Source organism: Rosa chinensis, chromosome 5, assembly GCF_002994745.2.
Source record: "Rosa chinensis cultivar Old Blush chromosome 5, RchiOBHm-V2, whole genome shotgun sequence".
In the NCBI taxonomy this organism is placed as follows: domain Eukaryota; kingdom Viridiplantae; phylum Streptophyta; class Magnoliopsida; order Rosales; family Rosaceae; genus Rosa; species Rosa chinensis.
In genome coordinates this window covers 3,190,598-3,215,397 of record NC_037092.1, presented here as the reverse complement: position 1 = coordinate 3,215,397, position 24,800 = coordinate 3,190,598, and the positions used below count along the sequence as shown (strand labels likewise).

Here is a 24,800-nt window from a genome sequence, read left to right as displayed (position 1 = left end):
TTGACGTACTCTACATGATTATGAATATGAATATAAAGTTCTTTTTCAGATTGTTGCTACTTGTACATAAACCCATGTCAAATATTAGTGTAGAAACTGGTCAAGTAAGAAGTAGATTTTGAGGTTCATCTTTTCTTTCAATTCAGGATACTTGTTTCACATTTTGTACAGCTAGATGAACTTTTCTGGTTGAGTGTCTATGTCAGGGTCTCTTTACAACCACACTCAGGTGGACCTCTGTTTGATTAAGTCCAGCTCTTATAGCATTTAAGATCTCAGCTACTCCCCCCATATCAATCAATCTCAGCCTCACTGATCTAGAAACGCAACCATGAATTCTAGTCAATATTGGTCTAAGATCACAGCATTGCTCATCTTTCTTCTTCATCTCCCCTCTTGCATTTCCATTGATTCCATTACATCAAACCAAATCATCAAAGACGGCGACGTTTTAGTCTCGAGCAGAAAGCGCTTTGCACTTGGGTTTTTCAGCCCTGGAAATTCTGGCAAACGTTATGTTGGAGTTTGGTATAACAAAGTTCCGGAGCAGACCATTGTTTGGGTTGCAAATAGAGACAATCCTGTGAATGGTACCTCTGGAGTTTTAGTGATTGATGGAGATGGAGGCCTTGTCATATATGGAAAGGACAGAACAATCCCTCTTTGGTCTGCTAATGTTACTCTCTCTTCTCCAAAAAATTCCACGGCCAAGCTGCTGGATACAGGAAATTTTGTTTTGTTTCAGAATGGAAGCCAGAGGGTTTTGTGGGAAGGGTTTGATTATCCCTCAAATACAATGCTTCCATTTATGAAAATTGGGCTGAACCGGCGGTCCAGGTTCAACCGGTTCCTAACTTCTTGGAAATCTCAAGATGACCCGGGAACGGGAAATTGTTCATATAGGATTGATCCAAATGGGTTTCCGCAGCTGTTTTTGTACAAGGGTCGAGCTCCCTGGTGGCGCGCCGGATCTTGGATCGGGCACAGATGGAGTGGTGTCCCCGAAATGACTCCAAATTTCATCTTCAACGTTAGTTTTTTGAACAATCAAGATGAGTTATCCATCATGTATGGTATTACCGACGACTCAATCTTCTCAAGGATGGTGCTTAATGAATCGGGAATCGTTGAACGGTCCACGTGGCATGATCAGGTACACCAATGGATCAAGTTTTGGTCTGCCCCAGTAGAGCTATGTGACAACTACGGAAAATGCGGTCCAAATAGCAACTGTGACCCTTATCATGCTGATAAGTTCGAGTGTACATGCCTACCTGGGTTTGAACCTAAGTTGCTCCGTGAATGGTACTTGAGAGATGGCTCGGGTGGGTGTGTGAGGAAAAAAGGAGTATCCGTGTGTCAAAACGGAGAAGGGTTCGTGAAGGTGTCACTAGTAAAGGCACCAGACTCATCTACTGCACGTGTAAACTTGAACTTAGGTCTGAAAGAATGTGAAGAGGAATGCTTAAGAAATTGCTCTTGCATGGCATACTCGAATGCATATGACTTGCAAGGAGGGAATGGATGTGTGACATGGTATGGGGACTTGATGGATACAAGGACTTATACGAATGCCGGTCAAGATTTATATGTTCGAGTTGATTCAATTGAATTAGGTAATTCTTCCTTCTCCTTTGTTCAAACCTAAATTTGGTTTCACATTTCATATATAGTAGGATACATTTTTAATCTATTGTTACTCATTTTCTTAAGTTCATTGTGTTAATTATTTCGCCAGCTAAATACGCAAAGAAGTCGAATGGTTCTCTTAGCAAGAAGGGGAAGCTTGCAATTGCGATAACATCTATTTTAGTGTTCTTTCTTGTGATCTTTATCGCATATTGGTCTGTAAAGATGAAGAGAAAAGGTAAACTTATTTTCCTACATTATGTCAACAGTTTGATTTACCAAGATGATATTTTCAGTATTTATGGGCAGTTCAGCTCAGGTAGTACCTTCTAGCACACTACATAAATGCAAGAATTTCAAGTTGCTTCAAATCTATAACTGGTGACAGGTAAGGAAAGACCAAATCTATTTTCATTTGGTGCCACACGTTCAATCTACTTGGAAAATTCTCCTTGTAGAACAGATCCTGATGATAGCGGATTAAAGTCAGATCTGCCTTTCTTTGATCTAAGCACCATATCTGCAGCCACAAAAAATTTCTCCAATTCGAACAGGCTTGGAGAAGGCGGTTTTGGCCCTGTTTATAGGGTAATTGTCCTTAATTAGTGTCTCAATCAACTCCAACTCAGATTGTTGTTCACTCTTTTCAGAATGCATGCACTATGTAAATGCACTATCAAGGGCCGGCTGAATGCATGAATTATCATACTAGTATTTTCTCGTAAGTAAGGTCTTGAATTATCATGTCAGGGTGTGCTTTCTACTGGAACAGAAATAGCCGTGAAAAGACTATGCAAGAATTCTGGCCAGGGAAATGAAGAGTTCAAGAATGAAGTGCTGCTGATTGCTAAACTTCAACACAGGAACCTTGTGAGAATGTTAGGTTATTGCGTTCAAGATGAAGAGAAGATGCTAATCTATGAATACCTGCCTAACAAAAGCCTGGACTCTTTCATTTTCAGTATGTCTTCCTCTTGCTCTAGTACCATAAATTAAGTTAAAAGCTAGCAAGAAGTTATATGATCTAAAAACATCTTGCAATTTCTAGATGAAACAAAAAAGGCATTTCTAGATTGGGCAAGACGCTTGGAGATTATCTTTGGCATTGCTAGAGGGATCTTATATCTTCATCAAGATTCGAGATTAAGAATCATTCATAGAGACCTAAAGGCTAGCAATGTTCTACTGGACTATGATATGAACCCCAAAATTGCAGATTTTGGTATGGCTAGAATATTTGGAGCAAACCAAATTGAAGCAAATACAAATCGCGTAGTTGGAACATAGTAAGTCTCCTCCAATTTGATCGATGTCATACTATATTCTCAGTCCTAATGTTGTGTGTTATTTCATTTCCTCTATCTTATGACCACCAAAAACTCACCAAGTACACAATCCAAAGACTACATATTTGTTTAACTAATGAAAGAAGTGTGCTTGATAACACTTTTCTCTATGTTGTTATAGTGGTTACATGTCACCTGAATATGCAATGGAAGGATTGTTTTCAGTGAAGTCTGATGTATACAGTTTCGGTGTTTTGCTGCTAGAAATCATTACTGGTAGAAAGAACACCGGGTACTACTATGATAATCCTGATTCAAATTTGGTTGGACATGTAAGCGTACTGGCTAGTCTAGCTATTTTCACAATCATCAATCACGACTTTATGAATCTACTCAATTATTTTGGATAATTAACGTGATGATCGATGTAAATGGTTTTCAGGTTTGGGACTTGTGGAAAGAAGGCCGAGCTTCGGAAATCATCGACACATCTTTGGGTGAATCCTATCCCATAAGTGAAGTTCTACGGTGTATTCAAATCGCGCTTCTGTGCGTGCAAGAGTACGTAGACGACCGACCGACCATGTCAAAAGTTGTGTCCGTATTAGGCAACGATGCAGCTCTTCCTTCACCAAGAAAACCTGGATTTTTGTTGAAGAGAAGTAACTATACCAGTGGAGACCCCAGCACAAGTACTGGAGATGCTAATTCCATAAATTATGTTACATGCACTATAGTTGAAGCTCGCTAAAGACTTGAGGCTCCCTCTAAAACCTAGCTTGTGTGTTAAGCAAAGGCTAGTGTTAATATTTTTGATTACTATAAAGTTGATTACCTTATAAACACCTCTAACGGTCAGACAGGTGGCAATATCGTGGATCACGTTCCGTTTTATATTTCTCTAATACGTCTTATTCCAGCCTTTCTTTTTCCATCTTTTCCCTCCTAAAACGGTAGAATAGTCGAGACCAAAACAATAATATGAGGTAGAGAAATTTATAGTAGTCTCATTCCATCACTCTCATCCTCTCCATTTTAATTTCGTTGTTCAATCTAATAATCTGTGCCCATCACTTTTTTCACAGCTGTCTAATCGATTTTAGCCTCTTCTTTTTCAATAAACGAGTAAAACTTTTTCTTTTTACCTCCATACAGATCTTCGTTAAACTCCAAAATATTATATGTGAAGTTTTAATACGTGTATAGAACTCCTTTTTTCCATCGTTAGATTAACCGTGAAATGAATATAGGATGTAGATCATATGCAAATAATGATAATTTGTGTTTTGTTATAGCTTCATTTGATTAATAATAGGGAAGAGATCAAATTGATTAACACAGTAAGCTTTTATTCACGAGCAAAAAAATGGTATATCTTATCCAAGGCTAAGCATAGTTCGTTGTATCCGCGTACTTTGGTTACGTAAGAGGAAGAGGTTATGCAAACTGAACTTGACAAATGGGGAAAGTAAAAGGTTAAATACATCCCAAAAGATGGTTTAGATTCTTATCTACTTGATTACGTGTATCAGTTTCACACCATTCTTAGCTCCAAAATTAGGTACCTCATAAGTGGAGACTTTTTAGTCTTGCATTCTTGCTAGAGATTCGGTGTAAGTTAATAAATGGTAATCAATTTCTTTTTCTTGAAAGTTAAACCCTAAAGAGAGTTTTTATTGGGACCACCTCCTAATCTACTTACTAGACATCCCTTATTTTTTAATTATTAAATAACATATATATCCTTATATGAAAAGACTGTTACAGACAACAAAATATTAAAAAAAAATATACATTTTTGTTCTCTCTCCAAAGCTTTGTACTAATTTTATTATTCATTTCTATTTTCAAATCTCATTTATGATTTTATTTGTTCATGAAAGCTTTCAAAGATTTGAATCTTTTTAAAGAAAATGCATTTAAAATTACTTCTTATATAATTAAGCCAATTCTTGAGAGAATTGTTAAAATTTTGAATTACCATATATGCCTCACATAATATAGATATTAATAAACAAATTATTTATATATGAGGATAAGATAGTCAATAAACTATATCATATTTGAAAAAATTGCAATACCTTCCATGAAAAAATAAGAAACTTCCCCAAAATGAGGAGAGAAATTGCTATAACTTTTAATTAAGCCAATTCTTGAGAGAATGGTTAAATTTTTGAACTACCATATATGCCCTCACATAATATAGATATTAATAAACAAATTATTTCTATATGAGGATAAGATAGTCAATAGACTATATCATATTTGAAAAAATTGCAATACATTCCATGAAAAAAGAAGAAACTTCCCCAAAATGAGGAGAGAAATTGCTGTAACTTTTTTAATTTAAAAATAAATAAATAAAAAGCCAATTGACATGTGCGGAGCACATGTTAAAGGGCTAGTGGTGAATTATACAAGAACAAAACTATGATGCAATAGATAAATATTAGATAAATGTTCTTCTCATTAGTATAACAAGATCATGAAACGAGGGATAGAGAGCCATCGTGTAATCTAAACCAAATAAGCCTGTAAAGCGGCATATAAGATAATTTTTTTTTATTTTTTATCAAAGGCATATAAGATAAAGTTAAATAAAAATAATAAAATGAGCAAATTTAATTTTTATAACCATAAAACATGAAAAATTAGGCTTGAAAACAATTATGGTGATATTTTTTTAATTAGTTTATTTAGTTATCAAGCTATGACTTTTTTTCAAATTATTGTAAATTTTCTTTTTTTGGCAAACAAATAATTATGGAAGCAGTAAAACCCATCTTTAATGCTCGAAATATTCCATTTATAAGTAAAGTTAAGTTAGGTATTTGAAAGAGGTTTAGATAATAAATTTTACTTTTTAAAAAGCAAATAAGAGGTGTAAGCAGCATGAGAGGTATGAGCAAATATGGAGGTCATAATAGAAAAACTTAACCCTAAATTCATAAAGAAGCATAGCAATATAATAGAAAAAAGTCACCTAAAACTCTAAAAGCAATGGAACCCTAAAATTTTAACTAAAACACCAAAGTTGGAACCACTATTTTGGATCCTCTTAATCTTAATAAAGTAATTAATATGCGATAAATCATCATCCGGACCACCATCTTCACCACAAACTTTCGAGCTCGATCATTGTACGCACGGAGACACTAACAAAACGGTTTTCCTACCCTCAAGGTGACCCTCGTCTTTCCGGTACCATCAAATTGTTGAGCTCAATGAATAATCCTCTAAGTTAAGCAACGGTTTGACATTAGCTTAACAAAGTTCTTGGAGCCTTTCCAATCAAATTGTCAAAATAAAATGTATGATTTGACATCTGAGGGCTTTACTTATTCTAGAGGAGCAATTAGCAAAAGTGATGGTCCTACACCTGTGATAAAGTCCTAAAAGATGGATAATTTGTCCTAACTACCTATCTAATTAGTTAGCTGACAATTAACAAATCTAATACCCCCAAGAAGAGGAAGAAATCTCTAACATAATATGGGCTTTTATGTGTTCAATGTCTTCTACATCATCCATCGTTTTCGTATATTAATCTTGAAATTAAGGCCAGGATTCCCAAGCGTGTCACTTTCCTCATGATGCCACCATTATAATCTATTAAATCTTCTTCTTTCTTTCTTTTTTGCAAATTGATTTAATTTATAACGGTGAGATAACAACTGCAATAGGAATTTAGGCATTGCTTGCATTAGAAAACTTATAAAAGGAAGGTCATTGTTGTAACTAAAATAATAGTGTTTAAGGGTAGTTACATTTGTATCTTGAGGCTTTGGACCAGTCACATATTTCATGTCTATCTTCATGTTGTCCTTACTTTTAAAAGTTGAATATAAATGCATTGTGTTAAGTTATTAAGGTCTACGATGCAGTCATTCATGTAAAGTTCAACCGTAATTAAAAAATAAGTATAAAATTTATTTTTGTTAAATATAATTTACCTGATGCGTCTGACTGGCTAATTATTTGAATCACAATGATCAGTCATATGATACTATAACTATGGTAAATTGATTTGATTAATGAGCTAGACATACCAGTGCCATGATCGTCTTATTTGCATATAAGCCGAGAGTTTATATGACATTGAGAGTTTTTATTGAGATTTCCAAATTTGCTCATTTGACCTCTCATACTCTCCACACCTCTTTTTTACTTTTAAATACAAATATTTGCTCACTAAACCTCTGTTTGAATTCCTCAAATAACCTTAATTATACTATTCACATACAAGACAATAAAATACTTATTATACCTCTAATTCACTCACTACACCTCCATTCCTTGTTTTTTTTTTTTTTGCATGAAACACTAAAAAATACCCAAAATAGATTTCTAGAACTTTAAATCATGAATCAAACTGTCATAATACAAAAATTGATCAAAATGTCATAAATCAAATTATTAGACTATAATTCCTACGTTTCTAACCCTTCTAAAAAATGAAACGTTACAAAAATTGATATAAATAAAAAAAACCTCGGAACACAAAAGAAAGAAACACGTAGCTCATGAATACAGCAAAAAAAAAAAAAAAAAAAAACCACCGTCTCCCACCCAAAACTCTCATCCTCCAACCAAACTTTGAACGAAGTCTAGACTAGGAACTCAATAAAAGTTTTGGAACAATTTCTTAGTTTTTAATTTGTGTTAAAACTAGGTGGAAAGGTTGTAAAGAAAATACTAGTTGATTATAATTCATTGTCTATAATTGTCATTTTGTAAGAAGATATATATGTAATTCAATAATTCTAAAGATATAAAGGTCAAATAAGTAAATTTGGATGTCCCAATAAAAATCCTCTATGAAATTACTTTTTTTTTTTTTTTGAGAGACTCTATGACATTACTTGCATTAAAAAGAAGTCATATATATGATTAAAACTATAGAAATACCTTCTTTTTTTTAAGAAGGTAAAAAAAAAAAAAAACCTTTAATGACCAAATTAAGAATTACCTTGAGGCCATTGGAGGGAATCACACATTTCTTTTCTATCACGTTCTTCATGTTTTCCTTCTATAAGTTTGGGTATAAATTGACAGATTCTCCAATTAGGGAGTTTCGTTAATCATCATTACTATGTTGTATACCCAAATATGGTTTTTTTTTTTTTTTTTTTTTTGAAATGGTACCCAAATATGGTTATTAGTTAATGGTCTAGTCATTCATGTTAAGTTTAGCACTTTAGCCAAACATAATCAGAGGGCATATATGTCAACTCACAAGTTTGGTTACTCACGTGACGACAAGAAAGGAACCACGTGTTTCGAGTACAAACCTTTTTATTATTATTTTTTTTCCGGCCAGCAAGATTGACTTTAAGAGGGATATTTAGGTAATTCCCGTAAAGGTTGTGATCGATTCTGTGTCTCGATTACCGGATAACGGTGGGAGGTTTTCCCGTGACAGCGATAACAAACCCAGAGGACCGTTAGAAACCAGGCAGGAAGTGAATTTACTAGAACACCCTTCTGCAGTTTCTGCCAGAGTTGAGACTTTTCTTGTCAATTTGGAAAAAGAGCAGAGGGAATGATGACTTTTTCCATTTAATCGAAAAGAAAAGTCCCCTCCCTTACCCTTCGGTAAGTAACCGACACCACTCTTCAAATAAATTTTCACATAGAAAATTAGAGTATGTTCAAACTAAATATGATCAATAAGAGATATTTAATGGTGTTATTCGATAACATCTTGAATTTACTATATTTTGCATTTTTAGTAGGCTAATTTAAGAGTTTAACATTTTTATTTTAAAAAGGTATATATTATGTGTAGTTAACCAATTTCAATAATAAATAGACCTAAAAGGTATGATGACCTACCCTCTTACTGAGTTTCAACCATTAAAATTGTATCCCATGATCCTGAACCGATCTTACTTGGGATTTGTATATGCCAATGCATATTTTTGTACAAAGTTTTATGTTTCCCACTAATGGATTGCTAAAGGGCATGTACAACATTTATAATGTTAGCATGTGGTAAGAGTTAGGTAATATGCAACACGAAAATCACATTGCACTCCCGAGCGACATTTCACACATGCATAGCAAGAAAGGAAGGACAATGTGCGTATGTAAAATGTATTTTTCAAAAACAAAATACGCACACGCTAGCGCGGCTCTTCCACACATGCTTAAGGCTAGTTTATTCTTAAAACCGAAACTACAATGTAAACATCATCATATATAGTTTCGAATCAAATTTTCAATGATAACGGACATTAGATATGCAATTAAAATTGACGATATTTAGTTATCTGATATAAAGTCGATGAATAAATTCATATACGCAACCAAAAAGATCAATAATTTCTAGTTTCACATCAGATTTTCCATAATAAATAAGATTCGATACGCAATCAATTATTTTTAAACCATCTTTTAATTATCCGATCTAAAATAGATAAATAATGATAGATACACGTGATCACATTTCTAATTTTCTCACCTTTTTAAGAAGCCTATTACAGTTATTTCAGCCTCCCAACGTCGACGTCAAATGTCAATTCAGGAGCTGAAAAACCCAACCCCCCACCCCGGAGATTGGAGGCGAAAGACGAAAGGGGCAAAACCGTAATCTCAACATTTCGGGGAAGTGTAAGAAGAGAGTTCTGAAAGAAAAAGAGTGTGTGGGGGATTTTTGGTGGAGAGAAAGTCTCTGTTTTGTCTCCTCTATATTTTCTCCTCCCTTCAATTCCTCCAAATTTCACTTCTTCTTCTTCTTCTTCACACTTCCCCCGAAACCCTCGTAAACCCCAAAATGGCGACTCAATTCCCGGACGATTTCAAGTGCCCGATTTCGCTGGAAATAATGTCCGACCCGGTTATACTTCCTTCGGGTCACACCTTCGACCGGCCCAACATCCAACGCTGGCTCGACGCCGGCCACCGTACTTGCCCACTTACCAAACTACCCCTCCCCGAACACCCCTCCCTCATCCCCAACCATGCCCTCCGCAGCTTGATTTCCAATTATACCCTTCCCTCCCCTACACAATTACACAACACCCACCTCCCCAACCAGAGCCAGAGCCAGCCCAACCAGCAACCCCAAACCCTAATCGCCACCCTGACTTCGGCGGCGTCGAGCCTGGACTCGAAGCTCGAGTCGCTCGACCAGCTCAACCGCCTGTCGAAGCGGGACGCGGCGTTTCGCGCCAAGCTGACGGAGTCCGGCGCCGTCGCCGCCGTGCTGAAGTGCGTGGACTCCGACGAGCCGAGCCTGCAGGAGAAGGCTCTGACTCTGCTGCTGAATGTGAGCTTGGACGATGACAACAAGGTGGGTCTGGTGGCGGAAGGAGCGATTGCTAGAGTCGTGGCGGTGCTGCAAGGCGGCTCGCCGAACAGCCGGGCCGTCGCGGCGACGATGTTGACCAGCTTGGCCGTCGTGGAGGTCAACAAGGCCACAATCGGGTCGTACCCGTATGCAATTCGGGCTCTTGTTTCGCTTCTCAGGGACGGCAAGGGCCGGGAGAAGAAAGAGGCGGCGACGGCGCTTTATGCTATCTGTTCGTTTCCGGACAATCGGCGGCGGGCGGTGGAGTGCGGTGCGGTTTCGATTTTGATCCGAATTGCGGATTCGGGTTTGGAGCGGGCCGTTGAGGTTTTGGGCCTGTTGGCGAAAAGCAAGGATGGGAGAGAAGAGATGCAGAGGTTTAGTGGGTGTGTGAGGATTTTAGTGAGGGTTTTAGAGAATGGGAGCTCCAGGGGAGTTCAGTATGCTCTGCTTACATTGAGTTCGCTCTGCCATTTCAGTGAGAAAATGTGTGCGGAAGCAAGAAAAGAAGGCGTCCTGGCGATTTGCATGCGTTTGGTTGAAGATGATAACGAAAAGATTAGAAAAAATGCTTCTTATTTGATTCAGGTTCTGGATGGGAACCATTCCATGATTTGAGTTACGAATGAGAAGTGCAGAAAGTGATGGGCTTTGCGGGTTAGAGGTGTTTTCATCGGTGGAGGTCAGTCCGAATTTTGATTTATTGGTTCTTACTTTTGCTGGGATAGTTCTTGTACAAAAAATGATTTAGATTTTTTTTTTTTTTTTGGTTGGGATATTGTTTCTTTGTATCTTGTACATTCTAAATAAAGAGTACACAAATGAGCTAAATGTTTGTATTATGAAAGTTTCAAAATCAGTCATCTGAACTGTAATGTGTCTCAGCTTATAGAATTTTGCAGAAATGAAACCTCTGCCTTATCTTAGATGCTTCAATGCCAGCTCATTTGGACCCCTATGATCATTATAGCATTGTACTTGTACTTGTATGATATGAACTTTTAACTCTTTGTGGGATTGTAGTAAGCAAGGAAAGTTTGGTCAATAACATTCTTTCGGAAATGATGAGAGGTATGGGACTTTAACACCAACACCGTGTAGGCACGGTGTTACAGCCTGTTACAATTTGTATGGATTTGTTTTGCTAGGCCAATATGTCACATGGTGTTACGGCGCATACAATAATTTCTTGATCAAGAAGGTTACAAAAGTAAAGTACTTTACTAGTATCCTATTTTGGATTCAAGTATATATGGTTGGTAGTTGTAATGATCAGAGACTTTTATGTTCTCTATGCAATGACACATGAATGCTTTCACATTTTGCAATCGGAAGTCCTGCTATTCTCATGCCTTCCTTATGAAGAGTTAAAATGGCTTAGAACTTGTACTCTATGGACTTGCTATAGTTTTCATGATTATGCACGAGTTAGCCATGAGTATTGATGCTTCTTCTATAAGTTCAGTGAATCAAGTAGAATAAGGAACTGGCATTTGAAATTTGGTGTAGTCTCTTTGTAATACTTAGCTTCCTTTCAGTTTTGTTCCTGTAGCTTTAGCATTTGACGTCCCACAAATGCTAAGCTTAAGCCATATGATGTCTTTCTAACTTTTGATGATAATTTTTTTTTTTTGAAGTAACTCTTGGTGATAATTAAGCTGTTGAATTGTTGTTGTGGGAAAGATGCACTTAGGAAAGTAATGAATTTCAAGCTTGAAGTGTATTGTCAGACTCAGAGCTCTCTGAGTTCAATGGCTTTTTCTCTCTGAGTTCAAGGGCATTTCTTGTTAGGCATTTTGTAACTGCTAATCTCTTATCTTGCAAAACATGTTGCACGCTTTAATCTTTTTTAACCTTTATAGTTTTCAGGCGTAGGTAATACGGCCTTTTCTGTGAAGTCCTCTTGTTTGTGTTTTTTTATTGCTACTTTTATTGTAATGAAGCAATTTGCTGCCTATGAATGTTGACTGATTTTTGATGTTTTGGCTTAGCTATGTCCTGATATTCCTGATATATATTTTTTGATCTTTATTTGTAATGCAAATTTCTGCATATCTATTATACGATTTGATACTAGATTGTCAAAATCGGAAATTTGGATGCTGCATTTTATGATTTGGAATGAAGATCCTGCTAATTATGTTGGTATATCTGGTACAAAAAGGCTCCTTGTCTGTCTCTGTTTGGTTGGTACCTGGTAGGTCACTTAAAATTTTGATTCTTCTTGTTTCTTTTCTTTAGATAAGTAGTCCTTTTTCTGCCATTTGAGGAAGCATGGGGAGCTTGTTAAATAATTTCTTGGATAACTCTCCTCTAGCACTTAAAGTTGACCTTGTTTTACATCTCTTTCCAGGGCCCCCTAAAACACTTAATGAATGATGTATATGCATACATATCTTAGGTGAGCTGTCGCTGCCGGTCTTTTTGCTCATTTATGCTATTGAAAGAAACAATATAGAGATCAGGTTCCTCTGTTTGTGTTAAAAAAGTGAAAGGATTGATTACTCTAGTACATGCTTTCTTGGTCTTTCATTGCTTTGACAGGAAATATACTCTGTTTGACAAATCTTTATCTTCTTTGATATAAAAAGGAAGAAGACAGGTTTGATTCCTGTAGATTTGCCTCCCTTGAGCTTGGCTTTTGTGGTTTCAAAATCTGCAGCAACATTTATGATTCTGTTGGTTCACTAAATGGGCCTGTTTGGATATTCATTGGGTGTCCAACATTGAACTGGGCTTGAATATTCCATGCTTGACATTTGGACCATGATTATGACGCCTGCATTTTATGACCAACTCCATTAACAAAACTGTAAACACAAAGTGGTGGGGGGACATGAGATGGACCCTTTGACCGGTGAGCAGTGGTGTTGTTGGTGGTTGACCAAACCAAGCGCATTGTAGCTACTGTTTACTGTGGCTTGTGATTTGTGAACAGTGAAACCAAGCATTGTTAAAGAAGAAAGCTTGTACAAACACAAATGCTGTCTTCTCGGATGAGAACATCCACCAGCAAAAAGCAAAAAGCAAAAATCAAAGCCATGATTGTGGAGTAGTTTCAGGGCTTCACGGGGGCACTTCTCTAGTTCATTGAGTTTTGCAATTCAACGAAAAAGTAACCGAGGGTTAGCTTGACATATGCCGGTATTAAATCCTATTTCCGATGAGGCCCAGGCCTAAATTTCCACCCCTTAAACTTTGCTCTTTAATATTTAACTCTCCCAGGACATGATCACATAAATTTGATATACACTGTTAATTTATTTCTTGAAGATGTAATTCTTGAGTAGCGTATCTCTCCTCAGTCCGGTCTTTCTCTTTCTCTAACAACTAACAAGCAATTCCCTTTCTCTTGGATTTGATATCATCGAAGATCCCATCATTGCCTTAGTTACTACTTACTAGCATTCATATTCAAATATAAAATAATAAGGTGAATGATCATCATCGTGGGTTATAAATCATGTGCAATAATGGCAATGTTACTCGATGAGATTTAAGGGGCATGGATGGTTGTTATAAGAAGAGAAGCACGCTTCAAGACAAGGCCATTGATGGCCTTTTTCAGGTTTGTTCCTCCAAAGATACAAACAATGAGCAAGGTTTCACAGCAAAGTCTCATCATTTGGCCTTGTCACACTTTGATGGCAAAATCATTTCGTACAAGGCTTTAAGCATTACCCTACATTCTATTAAGTAGACAATTTGGACCAATATGCCACACAGTCCCTTCTTAAACTGTTTTATTTTATTTTATATTTTATATAGCTAAAAACAAAATTATAAAATAAATCACGAAGACAACTTTCTCTCACTTGATCAAAGCAGAATGCTAGGGACATAGAAAGGGGGAGACAATAAAATCAAACATAAGTATTACAAAGGTTATGTCCTAACGAAATTAACTAATCAGCAACAAAATTCGCTTCTATATAGATATTTTGCAATATATAGTAGAAAATTGAGAAAAAGTTTTGATGTCCACCACCAACGTTTAAATCCTCCGAGAAACATCAACTTTGGAAAGAAGGCTGCCATCAACTCCCTTCTTAATTTTGGTATAATGAAGCAGTTGTTAGTTGACGCACTAAGGAGCATTGCCTATTCAAATTTGCACAAGTGCAATAAAATCAGTCTCAAACTCAAGGGGATCACTCCATCATGTATGGTTTGACCACACCATTTCTTATCATATAGTAAATAATATATCATAAATAATGTTCCAAACTGTACTAGAAAAGATTCATAAATTTGCAGCATGTATGGAGTAGGGTGGCTCTGACTTGAAATTGTTAGCCATGAACTTCTGGCTTTGGCATATACAAAGTCAATCACCACTGGCATGATGAGATGCATACCTCATTGTTACGTTCAAGCAATGAGATGCATTAAACCCTTGATTATGGCTTTGTGCTGAAATGCTTGATATTGTCAAAGTCAAGGTTTTTGTCTCTTTAAAGAAAAGAATAAACACTGAAATATCCTATCAAAGACTTGAATAGTAACTTGTTCGTGTTAGCTTGCTGAGTATGTCTTTTAATGAGTAATGATGTGTGGTATGACCTCAAACTATGAATGTCTTGAATAGTGTAACTCATGTTAACCTACTTAGTTTTTCTCTTAATGAGTAATGATGTGTGGTATGACCTCAAAAAACCGACGCATATTAGGTGTCAAGAAGCATGATCCATTAATTATGCCAATAAGCTCGTATTAATATAGTGTGCTTAATTGTAAAGGAATGCACTAAAATACACAAAGCTCCGAGGGCTTATGCTTCATTATAAATAGGGGTCCCTCGGTTCAAAGTTTCATTCACTCACAACATCTCTCATTGCTCCAAAGCACAAAGCGCATAAACCCAAGAAAGACAGACATACATTTTGCATCAATGGCCACCAAAGTCTACATTGTGTAAGTCTTCTACTCCTCTATCCCTCTCTTTGGTGCTCAGTGCTTGATTAATATAATTTAGTGCTTAGAGGTAGAGAATGATTTCTGGGTTTTATTTCAATGTTTGACTTAAAGTGACTATGATCTTCGATCAATGAAAGCTATAACATTTCTGGGTTTTGTTCAGTTTGCTTCTTGGGAGGTAATGGGATGTGAGTTGAGAGTTGTGAGTGAAGTAATTGAAAAGATGGGTACTTTGTTGGAGTTGAATTTGCATCGGGGATTTTAATTTTAACCCAATTGAATTCACTTTAATTTTAATGATCTTCCACTTCCAGACCTCTGTTTTTGGAGTGCTAAGATGTTCCTTTCAGAGTGCATTGGAACAGAAAGAGCAAATCTTTAGGAGAATTCCTCTGGTTTACAATTATTATGTTTAAAGAATAAAAAAATCCTTGATAAATTTATGTTGTTCTTTTTGGTTATGTTATGCGATTGAGATGTTATGAACTGATTTTCACTACTGTTAGGGTAGAAATTATTGGAGTTTTTCCGATCTCTACCAATTGCTTAAAAAAAATTTGTGGGATTGTGATGTTAACCCAGCAACGACTAGAAAGTGATTGTGAGAACTGACCTACCTTTTAGAAAGTTTACAAACCAAAACCAACATTGAAAGGTAAAGCCACTGCTTTTTTCTGCTTTTTGTGGTCCCAGAATAATGCATCATTATTAAGATTAGTTCCTTCTGCCTATATTGCTATTAGCTTCTGTCTGTATGTGTAGATATGCATTTTACTTGGCACTCACTTCTTGGCTTTTAGCCTTTCTGGATTTGCTTCTGAAATGTTTAGCATTTTTTCTGTTTTGCACTTCCGGTGAAAAAAATTGAACACTCAAACCATACGTGTTGGAAAGTAATGTAATTATGTTTTGACATCACAGTTGATTGAAAAGCTTACCTTACCTTAACTTATTGCTGTATTGATAGTGACATAGTTTCCTATCTTTATATCCTTTAGGCCAGACTTTGCTTTCCATTAAGATCGTAACACTACAATATTGATTTCCAAATGATGTTTTACATACCAGTAGAAATTTGGGTTAATTTTGAAGATCCTTAATGCATATTGCAGTTACTATTCTATGTATGGACATGTTGAGAAGCTGGCTGAAGAGATTAAAAAGGGAGCTGCATCTGTGGAAGGAGTAGAAGCCCAACTATATCAGGTGTGAGAATTAATCTATCACTTCATATCATGGAATTGGTATACTGTAAATCAACAAGCTGCATAAACTATCTGTTAGACAGAACATTGACCGCTATTCTCAAAATTTAGTTTTCCCATGAAGTAAGATCAGTTTTGAGAATTTTAGTGAAGTTACCTGTAGATTTATCTAATTTTCAACTCTCTAGAATCTGTACTACCAAGTATTTTGCACTTTTGACCTTGATTTGAGGACCAAACTACTTGCTGACTAAGCTTTCAGGATTGATATGGTACACTAATCCTATGAGGACTTAGGAAATGGTTTTCCTTTTTTCCCCCTCACTGACTGAAATGGATACTTTAAGAAGTGAACATCTTTCTCAGAAACTATTCCTTTAGTAATTTGCAGCCTTCCCTTGAGTTGATATTCTTACCATGATGCTCTCTTGCTGATTGTTGTTCGTTGAAAATCTATTTGGTTGTTAAGAAGTCTAGTATGATACCTTTATGTTTAGAATCCAAGTATCTGGTATTTCTTCAACCTCCTGCTGTGTGTTGCCTGCTGTTCAAAATTCATTTAAAATATCATATGGTTTTAGTGTATAGGCTTGCGGAGTGAAGTAGTGTTCTAAATGGTGTACTGCAATAAATTCTTGTATTCGGTAACCTGCTTCATGGTAATTTGGGAATTTGTTTGAAAAGGATATCAGTTTCTCTTGAATGGGATTGCCTGATTCAACCTATTGACCCCTTAACAGGTACCAGAAACACTGCAAGATGAGGTTCTCGGAAAGATGGGTGCACCACCAAAGAGCGAAGTACCTATTATTGCACCCAATGAGCTTTCTGATGCCGATGGTTTACTATTTGGTTTCCCTACTAGATTTGGAATGATGGCTGCACAGTTCAAAGCATTTTTAGATGCAACCGGAGGTTTATGGAGGACACAACAGTTAGCAGGCAAACCTGCAGGAATTTTCTACAGCACTGGTTCTCAAGGAGGTGGACAAGAGACTACCGCGTCAGTTTTCTTCTAAACAACTGTTGCTTCTCTGTTATTGTTAGGTCATGCATTGCAGTTTAGTTAAATTTAATTCGAGTTTGATTTTTGGTATGCAGCTTGACAGCCATCACTCAGCTTGTTCACCATGGAATGGTGTTTGTGCCAATTGGGTACACATTTGGAGCTGGCATGTTTGAGATGGAGCAGATCAAGGGTGGCAGCCCCTATGGTGCAGGAACTTATGCCGGGGATGGCACAAGACAACCTTCTGAACTCGAATTACAGCAAGCTTTCCACCAGGGAAAGTATTTCGCCAGCATTGCCAAGAAACTCAAGGGGACTACTGCTTGACTATGGACTCTGTTTAGTACGCTATACATGCACATTTTCTTTGTTACTTAAATTCCCATGGCAGAATTTCACTTTCCAAAATAACTTTGTGCTTTGTTGAATATATTTGTTGTCACAATATTACTAAAAAGTTTGTATATTTATTGTCAAGGTATAAAGCCCAATTCTATCTATAGAGTACATGATTTGCCTGAATAAGTGTCCCAATCCGTTTGCTCGATCGCCAGCTTGTTTTAAGTTGATGATCAAGTAAATTGTGCTTTACCCCCAAAAACATCGATCATTGTTACTAGCTACGCAGCTCAACGATAGTATTGAAAGACTTGCCGTTGCGTAGGAAGTGTCATATAACTGGCAAAGCTGCTACTCTCCTCATATATACTCTCATAGTGAGAGAGGGCCAACACACAAGTCCGTTCCTCCACTTATGCCAGTCATCCATTTTTATCACGTGCTACGAATGAACTGTTCCTCTAAAATCACAGTTATGCTAAAACTGCTACAAATATTGAATGAATGATGCAATACGTTTCTTTTGAATCTCAATGAAAAACCGATGTCTCCTTAGATGATGTCTAATGTGACAATTTCCGTGAGATGATGTCTATAATGTGACAATTTTCGACACCCAATATGTAACTTGGGTGGCACATGCTACCGAATGAACGATACAATATGTTCATTTGAATATGAGTAAAAAACCGATGTCTCCTTAGATGATGTCTATAATGTGGCAATTTTTGACACCCCAATATGGATTGGCTAAATATGGGATTCTCTTACTTGGATATGTAGACAATGTTGTGTATACATATAGCCTTTCTACAATACTGGAGTGGCAAACAGGAGGAAATTTTCCCAATTAGATCTGTCGGCTTATTAGATTGACGGTGAAAAATTTAGGCATACAGGCCTGCCGAAAAATTTCCTCCATGATATTGTAGAGTATCAACATGATAAGTGGTCCATGTGATCTTATCACATAACTTTGTCATAGCTTCAGAGGATGGATTTTGGATGAAGTTCCTTGTATCAACCCCCATTCTACCATCATAGATCATCATGATCCAATGAGCAGTGAGCACAAAGGAAAGAGTGAGCTAGCTAGTCCAATATCCAAAAAGATTTGGGTCCTCATATCAACCACTTGAAACACCTACCTAGCTTCCCCATAACTCTAATTGAATCTTGGTTATCTTTTCATCCATATAGAGAGGGGGAGAGCTAATGTCCTAGCTCTCAGCATGGGTTCAAATCAAAGTGAGTGTTATATATGGTGGGTGTCAAATTTCAAATTTCAGTTTCTTAGGAGGCTAGTTAACCTGTATGTTTAGCTTATTATAGTGTTTGTGAATGGCTGAAAGATAAAGATCCAAAGTTGCAGAAAGAAATAGGGCTTTAAGCTGGAAAACGTGAAGCAGAAGACAAAAATAGGGTTTTGATCCCTCAATTGATTAGCCAGAACAAGAAAAAGAAGTATCGATCTTTCTATTAAAGATTTAAAGTATACTAGACTGTAATTGCTGGAAGTCATACATTTGCTTTATTTTAACAACACAATGATTCCTAGATGCTTTCCTTTGAAGTATTCCTTTCATGTTTTTTCTTTTCAATATAAGTAAACTATATGAATATATAGAGCCAAGCTCAAGAACATCAAGAATTTAGAATTCAATTCCATGGAGTATACCCCAGAGAGAGCCAATGGTACTGATCCTGATGCTTCAAATTAAGTAGGGTATGCCACAATTCGGCCGATCAATTCACAAGTCACAAAAAAAGATGGGTAATAATTAAAGTGAGCGCCAAGAGATACTAATCAAACAGATCATTTCTAACCATTAAAAAGTGGGTCTCTTTTTTTCCCCTCATGATTAGTCATGTCTAGATTTTAAGTTAAAGCGATTCTTCAATAGTAAGCTAACAATATCTAGTTTCTTGGATTTTGCATACTTGATTAGTTAGGCTCTTCAGTTGATTCCTTGGTGTTTCTATTATTAAGCTTTGGTTTAATTCATTCTCAAAAAAAAAAAAAAGCTTTGGTTTAATTCAGGAACTTATTATATGTATAGAATTCGATCATATCTAAAACTTAGAATTTGTTCAAAGTAACATCAAAGAACAATGACTGGTAATATATCTTACACTTTTTTGGATTTTCACATGTCATATGTGCACGGATGCTTATAGAAGTTAGCTAGGGAAAGTGAAAGAATTGATACAATTAAATGATTGGCAGAATATGTTTGGACTTCTTAACTTCAGATTCGCTGATCTTTCTTGTTGATTAAATGAAGGGTTTTTTTCCCTTCTGTGTTGTTTCTAGAGAAGCTGGTTTTCATCCCTCTCCTCATTGGTTTTATTTTTTACTTCTTTCTTTTTTAAAGTGGCTAACCAAAATATTGTTTAGCTATTTTGGCTAAAATCATTGTTAAAGATGCTCTTATCCAATTTTAAAAAATAAAATAAAAATAAAAATAAAAACTCTTATCCATCTCCCCTCATCAATAATAATAATTATAATAATACAATTAATTAATGCTTATAATTAGATCTCACAAATTCGTGAGGTCTATGGGATAATATGTCATACAAAATTACAAAGATACAAAATGGGATTCAAATTTGCTCACCACCAATATTATATTGGTGGTGATACCACCACTCAATATAATTGTTGTCTAGCAAAGGTAATTAATAAACCGTCTAAGCATATATTCTTCAATTTATACCGAGTAACGTAGAGCTTTGTGTGCTTGTATTATATTGAAGTTTGAACGTCTAATTGACTCAAGACTAATTAGTAATGAGCAGATGAAGAGGCAGAAAATTTTATGAAATCAACTTAGAGTTTACTCTCTATTCTCATAATAATCATTTAACAAAAAGAAAAGAAAAAAGACATGAGTTGGGAAGAGTAGAGTGCTCTCCCACCCCAAATTTATTGAAATAAAGATAATATACAATCTAATAGGGTGGCACAATAACTAAACCCCTGAAGAACAAAGCGAATGACATCAAATCTAAACAATACAACTATTACAAGGAAAAAGAACAAATCAATAAAAACGAAATATAGGGAGTCCAAACTTATCTCATCGACATTGGTCAAGAATGAAGTGAGAAAACTCATCCTATAATGTCAATGTAGACAACGATATACCGGTTTATTACCTTCACATTTGTTCGTGTTTGGAACAATATGAAAAATCTCATTCCTTCATTAAGAACGTTAGATGTAATTAAACAAAAGAAAAGTTAATTTGAGTGTGTTAATCAACTAACCGAATTCTAGTTGTCTATTTGCCACACAAGATAAATTATAATCGAAATGATAGAAGCTAGTCCTTAAGATTATAAATTTATACTTGACAAAAAAAAAAGATTATAAATTTATAATAGATTAAAAGTTTGATCCATCCTCTAATGTAACAAAGGAAAAAAAGGGGAAACGAACTTGCGTACATGTATGAAACGTTAACTACTCTTGGCTGCTAGCTTGAAAACTAATTAATCCTATATACAACAACTCATATACAATACAGAACTCTAAGGTTAGGAACTTGTTGAGCTAATCCGTAAGATACCTTGTATTCTTATTTCCCAAATAATTAGTAGGCCTAATCTTTAAACCATTGAAAGCCTCGATCATCGAAGACATAGCTAAGGAATGATCAATTATGTTCATCAATAAGGTTAATTACATCATAATTAATATTGCATTAGTTGATTATGTTCTTCACGCGCGCAAATACAGATCGACATGCACTCGCGCATGCACACACATCTCTATCTCTGTCTGATCTGTTATGATGAGTAGTCATGACCAGAAAGAAAGAAAGAAAAAAACAAAGCAAGCCCTAAAAGCTGGAAGAACACAATGGGCCGCCCTCTGACTTCCCACTATCACATAAATTCCAATCATAAAAAAAAAAAAAAAAAAAAAAAAAAAAAAAAGAGAAGTGAAAAAAGCTCCACTCAAAGATAAAATAGATCCACAATAATCTCTTAATTTATTTCATCTTCTTTTTCTTTTCTTTTTTCTCTGAGATAATAATTAAAAGGTGGTGCTGCCAGCCCTAGCTGACAACTTAATACATGAACAGGAACAAAAAGGGCAGTTTATCGAACCCCATCTGCTAAATTCAGCTATTGTTAACAAAAATTAACAACTACTAATTAAACTAATGTCAACACCTTCCGCTAAATTTAGCACCTGTTCCTGTTCCAAACCCCCACCTGATCTAACTAGCTAAGTACTCTCAGCTCATTAATCATTAATATTGGGTCTCTGGTCTTAATTGCTTACAACACAGTAATTCCCTAGTAGAAAAATTAAATGGGTTCCTCAGTTGGCTCCTATGGCCTCTTCGTGTTATCGATCACCTGAAAGACGTTGCTCCAAATGTCGGAGTCCAAAAGTCAGCCGTGGTCTCATTAGCAACAGGGAATGTACTTGAAATTGGAACCAAGCACAACCCTCGACTTTTTAGATCGTGCTTTCCTTCTTGTTCTGCCTCCTTCAATTTATCACAACCCTGTAAATTAAAAGTGGAATAGTTGATGCGACATTTTTCAGTACATAAATGTACGTTTTCTAAATAAATTGGGTTTTAGGTAAGTTTTAGCCTAACAATAGACAACAACTCAGGTGTTGCTGAGGTACGTGTAAACTAACAAAAAGTCATTGTTAATATATACATATATGAACAGAGATATTGGATTATGAAGAGAGTGAAATAGGCTTTCATTTCAGTAGATTGGTTCTTATAGTAGCATTTGTTGTATATATGGTAGTAGAAAAAATCCATAGGGAATATGTTTGCTTAATTATAGTCTTCAATGCTGAAATGAACTTCATATATAGAAAAATACTAAGATCGACAAAGATGCAATAATGTAACCTTAATTACCTGTTGGTGTTGCATGGGAGCTCCATTTTTCATATATGGAGTGCTTAAAACCTGAAATTACATGAAGAAGGCCATTAGCTAGGGTTTCCTAGTTTGAAATGATCTCAATTATTCTAACAATAACGGAAATAAATAAGAAACTAATATATGAAACATACACCGACTTGATCGTGGAGGAATTTGATGTACTCAATAGCTTCGTGGAGGACAGAAGCTGTATCGGTCTGAAAAAAGGAAAAAAAAAATACCAAAAGGAATGGAGGCAAGTTATTATTACATTTTATTTAACAGAAAAAAAAAAAAAAAGCTTTTTTCCTTTTTCAATGTAATGTACTAGTCCTTGAAAAAGCAGAAGAGATGGAACAGAAAACTCCAAAACTACATCACCTTTCCGAAAGGCGAAACCAATTGCTGGAGAGCTGTGATCCGGTCCCCTAGCTTCTCTTTCCGAACCTAATTAATCATCCAGTTAACAACTTAAACTTTGAATTAAAGAAAACAAAAAACAACTCTGTCAAGGAAAAAGAAAAACTCGATCATCGGAAAGTTTTGGTTCGACTGTGGTACCTTAAAAGTCGGTAATGGTGAAGGTGTTTCAATCCGAGCTCTTTTGAATACGGGTTCAGTACTACTACAGAAGCTGCTGCCGCTCTTCTTGACTGTACTGGAGCTCGAGTCCTGAACATCTTCAGTAGTAGTGGGCTGAAATTTCAACATCTAAATGATTAGCCTCGAACCCTAGCTAGGCAGTCAATATTAGTAGACATCACGAGGAAATTAAGTATCTCTATTTCAATATAGGTATATTCACCTTAGTGAAGTTACCGGAAGTAATGGGTTTATGTTCATCATATATTGCTGCAGTAGGTGCTGTATATTGTGACTGTGACAATGAGGGAAAAAGACCAGTTGATCGGATGTCATGGTTTAAAGCGGCCGCGGGAGCATTCCAGAAGGGTGTATTAATATTCGAAAAGTGCAATCCACCGCCACCGCCACTGCCACTGCCGCCTCTGGGTTGTTGTTGTTGTTGTTGTTGCCTTGGCTGCAGGGAAGGTCTTAGGCAGCTGGGAGAGTATCTAGGCCAACAGGTAGTACTAGAAGTTGGTGATGATAATAAATCATTGGAACCAAGTGTGCCATAACTTTCAGCTGAAGAATAACTCATGGATGACGAGCCGTTGTTGAATAGTGATTGTAGCTGTGGTTGGGGTACAACTACTTCTTCCGGATCATACAAACTTTGCAACAATTGTGAAGGGAAGCCCCCACCGTAAGAATTATTAGCTGGCGATGAGGTTATAGGAAACCCAGAGGAGGAGCTGCTTTGGTCTAATGGAAAATCTTGATTATTCATAGGCTGCTTGAAAGAACCCATGTCTTCTTGGAGCATGGAATTATGAAAATTGCTCTCACCTCTTCCACTACTACCGCGACTGCAATAAATAAGTCAAATATAGAATCTGATTCATTGATACCAAAAAAGAAGAAAAAGAGAATCCTGCAAATTAAGATTGTAGGGATTTTATAGGGATATAAACATACTTGGAGGGATCTTAGATTGACTAATACATACGAGAAGAAGTAAACAAGTAAACTTACAGGAGCAACGCTTGGTTCAAATCTGAGGGCAGTGTGGAAGACGATGAATTAAGACCAAAACCTATCATTTGCAAGGTTGAATCAGTAGCAGAAATATCAGTATTCTCATGAGGATTTTGAACATGATCTTGATCATGATCCATATTAAGCGAGACTACATCTGATGAGTTAATATTAATCTCACCGCCGCAAGTAGACCTTGACTTGATCATGTCCACGTCGTTCGGGCAGCCAAAGCTTCCCATATGATCATTGAAACCTACAGAACACGGCGACGTCGCCACGAGCGCATGTCTCGATGCACTGCTCCACCAGTTGCCACCGCAAATCCCGCCCTGATACTCCTCTGCCATAACCTTAATAATATTCGACCGCTTAATTAATCTCTTTTGAGTATGTCGCTTGCTCTTTCCTCTTAATATGTAAGCAAAGCTGAAATATGCTTTTGTGACTTGCAAAGTTGCATTTATATATCGAACGGTTAGGGGTAGTACGGACAGAAGAAAATTATTTTACAGGAATCCGGTTGACATTTTCTTTTCTGAAAGACTGAAAGAGGTTGATGATTGGACAAATGAGAGGGCATTTTGAATCGAATTTTCTGTGAGCTTTCAATTGATT

The 24,800-nt window shown here is 36.3% G+C and overlaps 4 protein-coding genes across 8 annotated transcripts; 3 read left to right on the top strand and 1 right to left on the bottom strand.

Annotated features, from left to right (window-relative positions):
* Positions 1-198: 198 nt before the first annotated feature.
* Positions 199-3,773, top strand: LOC112166046 (G-type lectin S-receptor-like serine/threonine-protein kinase At1g11410). Of its 3 annotated transcripts, none has more exons than XM_024302799.2 (7): positions 199-1,616; positions 1,739-1,867; positions 2,018-2,217; positions 2,380-2,590; positions 2,846-2,915; positions 3,097-3,247; positions 3,358-3,773. In XM_024302799.2, the coding sequence occupies exons 1-7, from the start codon at positions 332-334 to the stop codon at positions 3,664-3,666; spliced, it is 2,355 nt and encodes a 784-aa protein (XP_024158567.1). In that variant the 5' UTR covers positions 199-331; the 3' UTR covers positions 3,667-3,773. The 3 variants fall into 3 exon arrangements, with proteins under 3 accessions (XP_024158567.1, XP_024158566.1, XP_024158568.1); XM_024302798.2 differs by having other exon boundaries at positions 2,678-2,915; XM_024302800.2 differs by lacking the exon at positions 3,097-3,247 and having other exon boundaries at positions 2,678-2,915; positions 3,358-3,493.
* A 5,769-nt stretch (positions 3,774-9,542) lies between these two features.
* Positions 9,543-11,147, top strand: LOC112167210 (U-box domain-containing protein 8). The gene has a single exon (XM_024304185.2). It carries the CDS (start codon positions 9,691-9,693, stop codon positions 10,822-10,824), a length of 1,134 nt encoding a protein of 377 aa, XP_024159953.1. The 5' UTR covers positions 9,543-9,690; the 3' UTR covers positions 10,825-11,147.
* Positions 11,148-14,963: 3,816 nt separating this feature from the next.
* Positions 14,964-17,859, top strand: LOC112201889 (NAD(P)H dehydrogenase (quinone) FQR1). Of its 2 annotated transcripts, XM_024342813.2 has the most exons (4): positions 14,964-15,120; positions 16,236-16,329; positions 17,069-17,331; positions 17,430-17,859. In XM_024342813.2, exons 1-4 carry the CDS (start codon positions 15,098-15,100, stop codon positions 17,662-17,664), a joined length of 615 nt encoding a protein of 204 aa, XP_024198581.1. In that variant the 5' UTR covers positions 14,964-15,097; the 3' UTR covers positions 17,665-17,859. The 2 variants fall into 2 exon arrangements, with proteins under 2 accessions (XP_024198581.1, XP_040375654.1); XM_040519720.1 differs by lacking the exons at positions 14,964-15,120; positions 16,236-16,329 and adding an exon at positions 16,698-16,987.
* Positions 17,860-21,654: 3,795 nt separating this feature from the next.
* Positions 21,655-24,756, bottom strand: LOC112167988 (transcription factor bHLH112). Of its 2 annotated transcripts, none has more exons than XM_024305097.2 (8): positions 24,364-24,756; positions 24,180-24,240; positions 23,389-24,013; positions 23,145-23,279; positions 22,965-23,030; positions 22,742-22,801; positions 22,578-22,628; positions 21,655-22,202 (listed from the first exon to the last, which is right to left on the bottom strand). In XM_024305097.2, exons 1-8 carry the CDS (start codon positions 24,530-24,532, stop codon positions 22,047-22,049), a joined length of 1,323 nt encoding a protein of 440 aa, XP_024160865.1. In that variant the 5' UTR covers positions 24,533-24,756; the 3' UTR covers positions 21,655-22,046. The 2 variants fall into 2 exon arrangements, with proteins under 2 accessions (XP_024160865.1, XP_024160864.1); XM_024305096.2 differs by having other exon boundaries at positions 22,736-22,801; positions 24,364-24,754.
* Between the last annotated feature and the right edge of the window lie 44 nt (positions 24,757-24,800).

Bases quoted from the DNA above. Each gene is read 5' to 3' on its own strand.
- LOC112167210 (XM_024304185.2), top strand. From the start codon at position 9,691: ATGGCGACTCAATTCCCGGACGATTTCAAGTGCCCGATTTCGCTGGAA.
- LOC112166046 (XM_024302798.2), top strand. From the start codon at position 332: ATGAATTCTAGTCAATATTGGTCTAAGATCACAGCATTGCTCATCTTT. The intron at 1,868-2,017 runs GTAAACTTATTT...AACTGGTGACAG, and splicing joins TGTAAAGATGAAGAGAAAAG to GTAAGGAAAGACCAAATCTA. The intron at 2,916-3,096 runs GTAAGTCTCCTC...ATGTTGTTATAG, and splicing joins AATCGCGTAGTTGGAACATA to TGGTTACATGTCACCTGAAT.
- LOC112167988 (XM_024305096.2), bottom strand. From the start codon at position 24,532: ATGGCAGAGGAGTATCAGGGCGGGATTTGCGGTGGCAACTGGTGGAGC. The intron at 24,241-24,363 runs GTGAGATTAATA...TGCAAATGATAG, and splicing joins GTCAAGGTCTACTTGCGGCG to GTTTTGGTCTTAATTCATCG. The intron at 23,031-23,144 runs GTACCACAGTCG...ATGATTAATTAG, and splicing joins CACCATTACCGACTTTTAAG to GTTCGGAAAGAGAAGCTAGG.
- LOC112201889 (XM_024342813.2), top strand. From the start codon at position 15,098: ATGGCCACCAAAGTCTACATTGT. The intron at 16,330-17,068 runs GTGTGAGAATTA...ACCCCTTAACAG, and splicing joins TAGAAGCCCAACTATATCAG to GTACCAGAAACACTGCAAGA. The intron at 17,332-17,429 runs GTCAGTTTTCTT...TTTGGTATGCAG, and splicing joins GGTGGACAAGAGACTACCGC to CTTGACAGCCATCACTCAGC.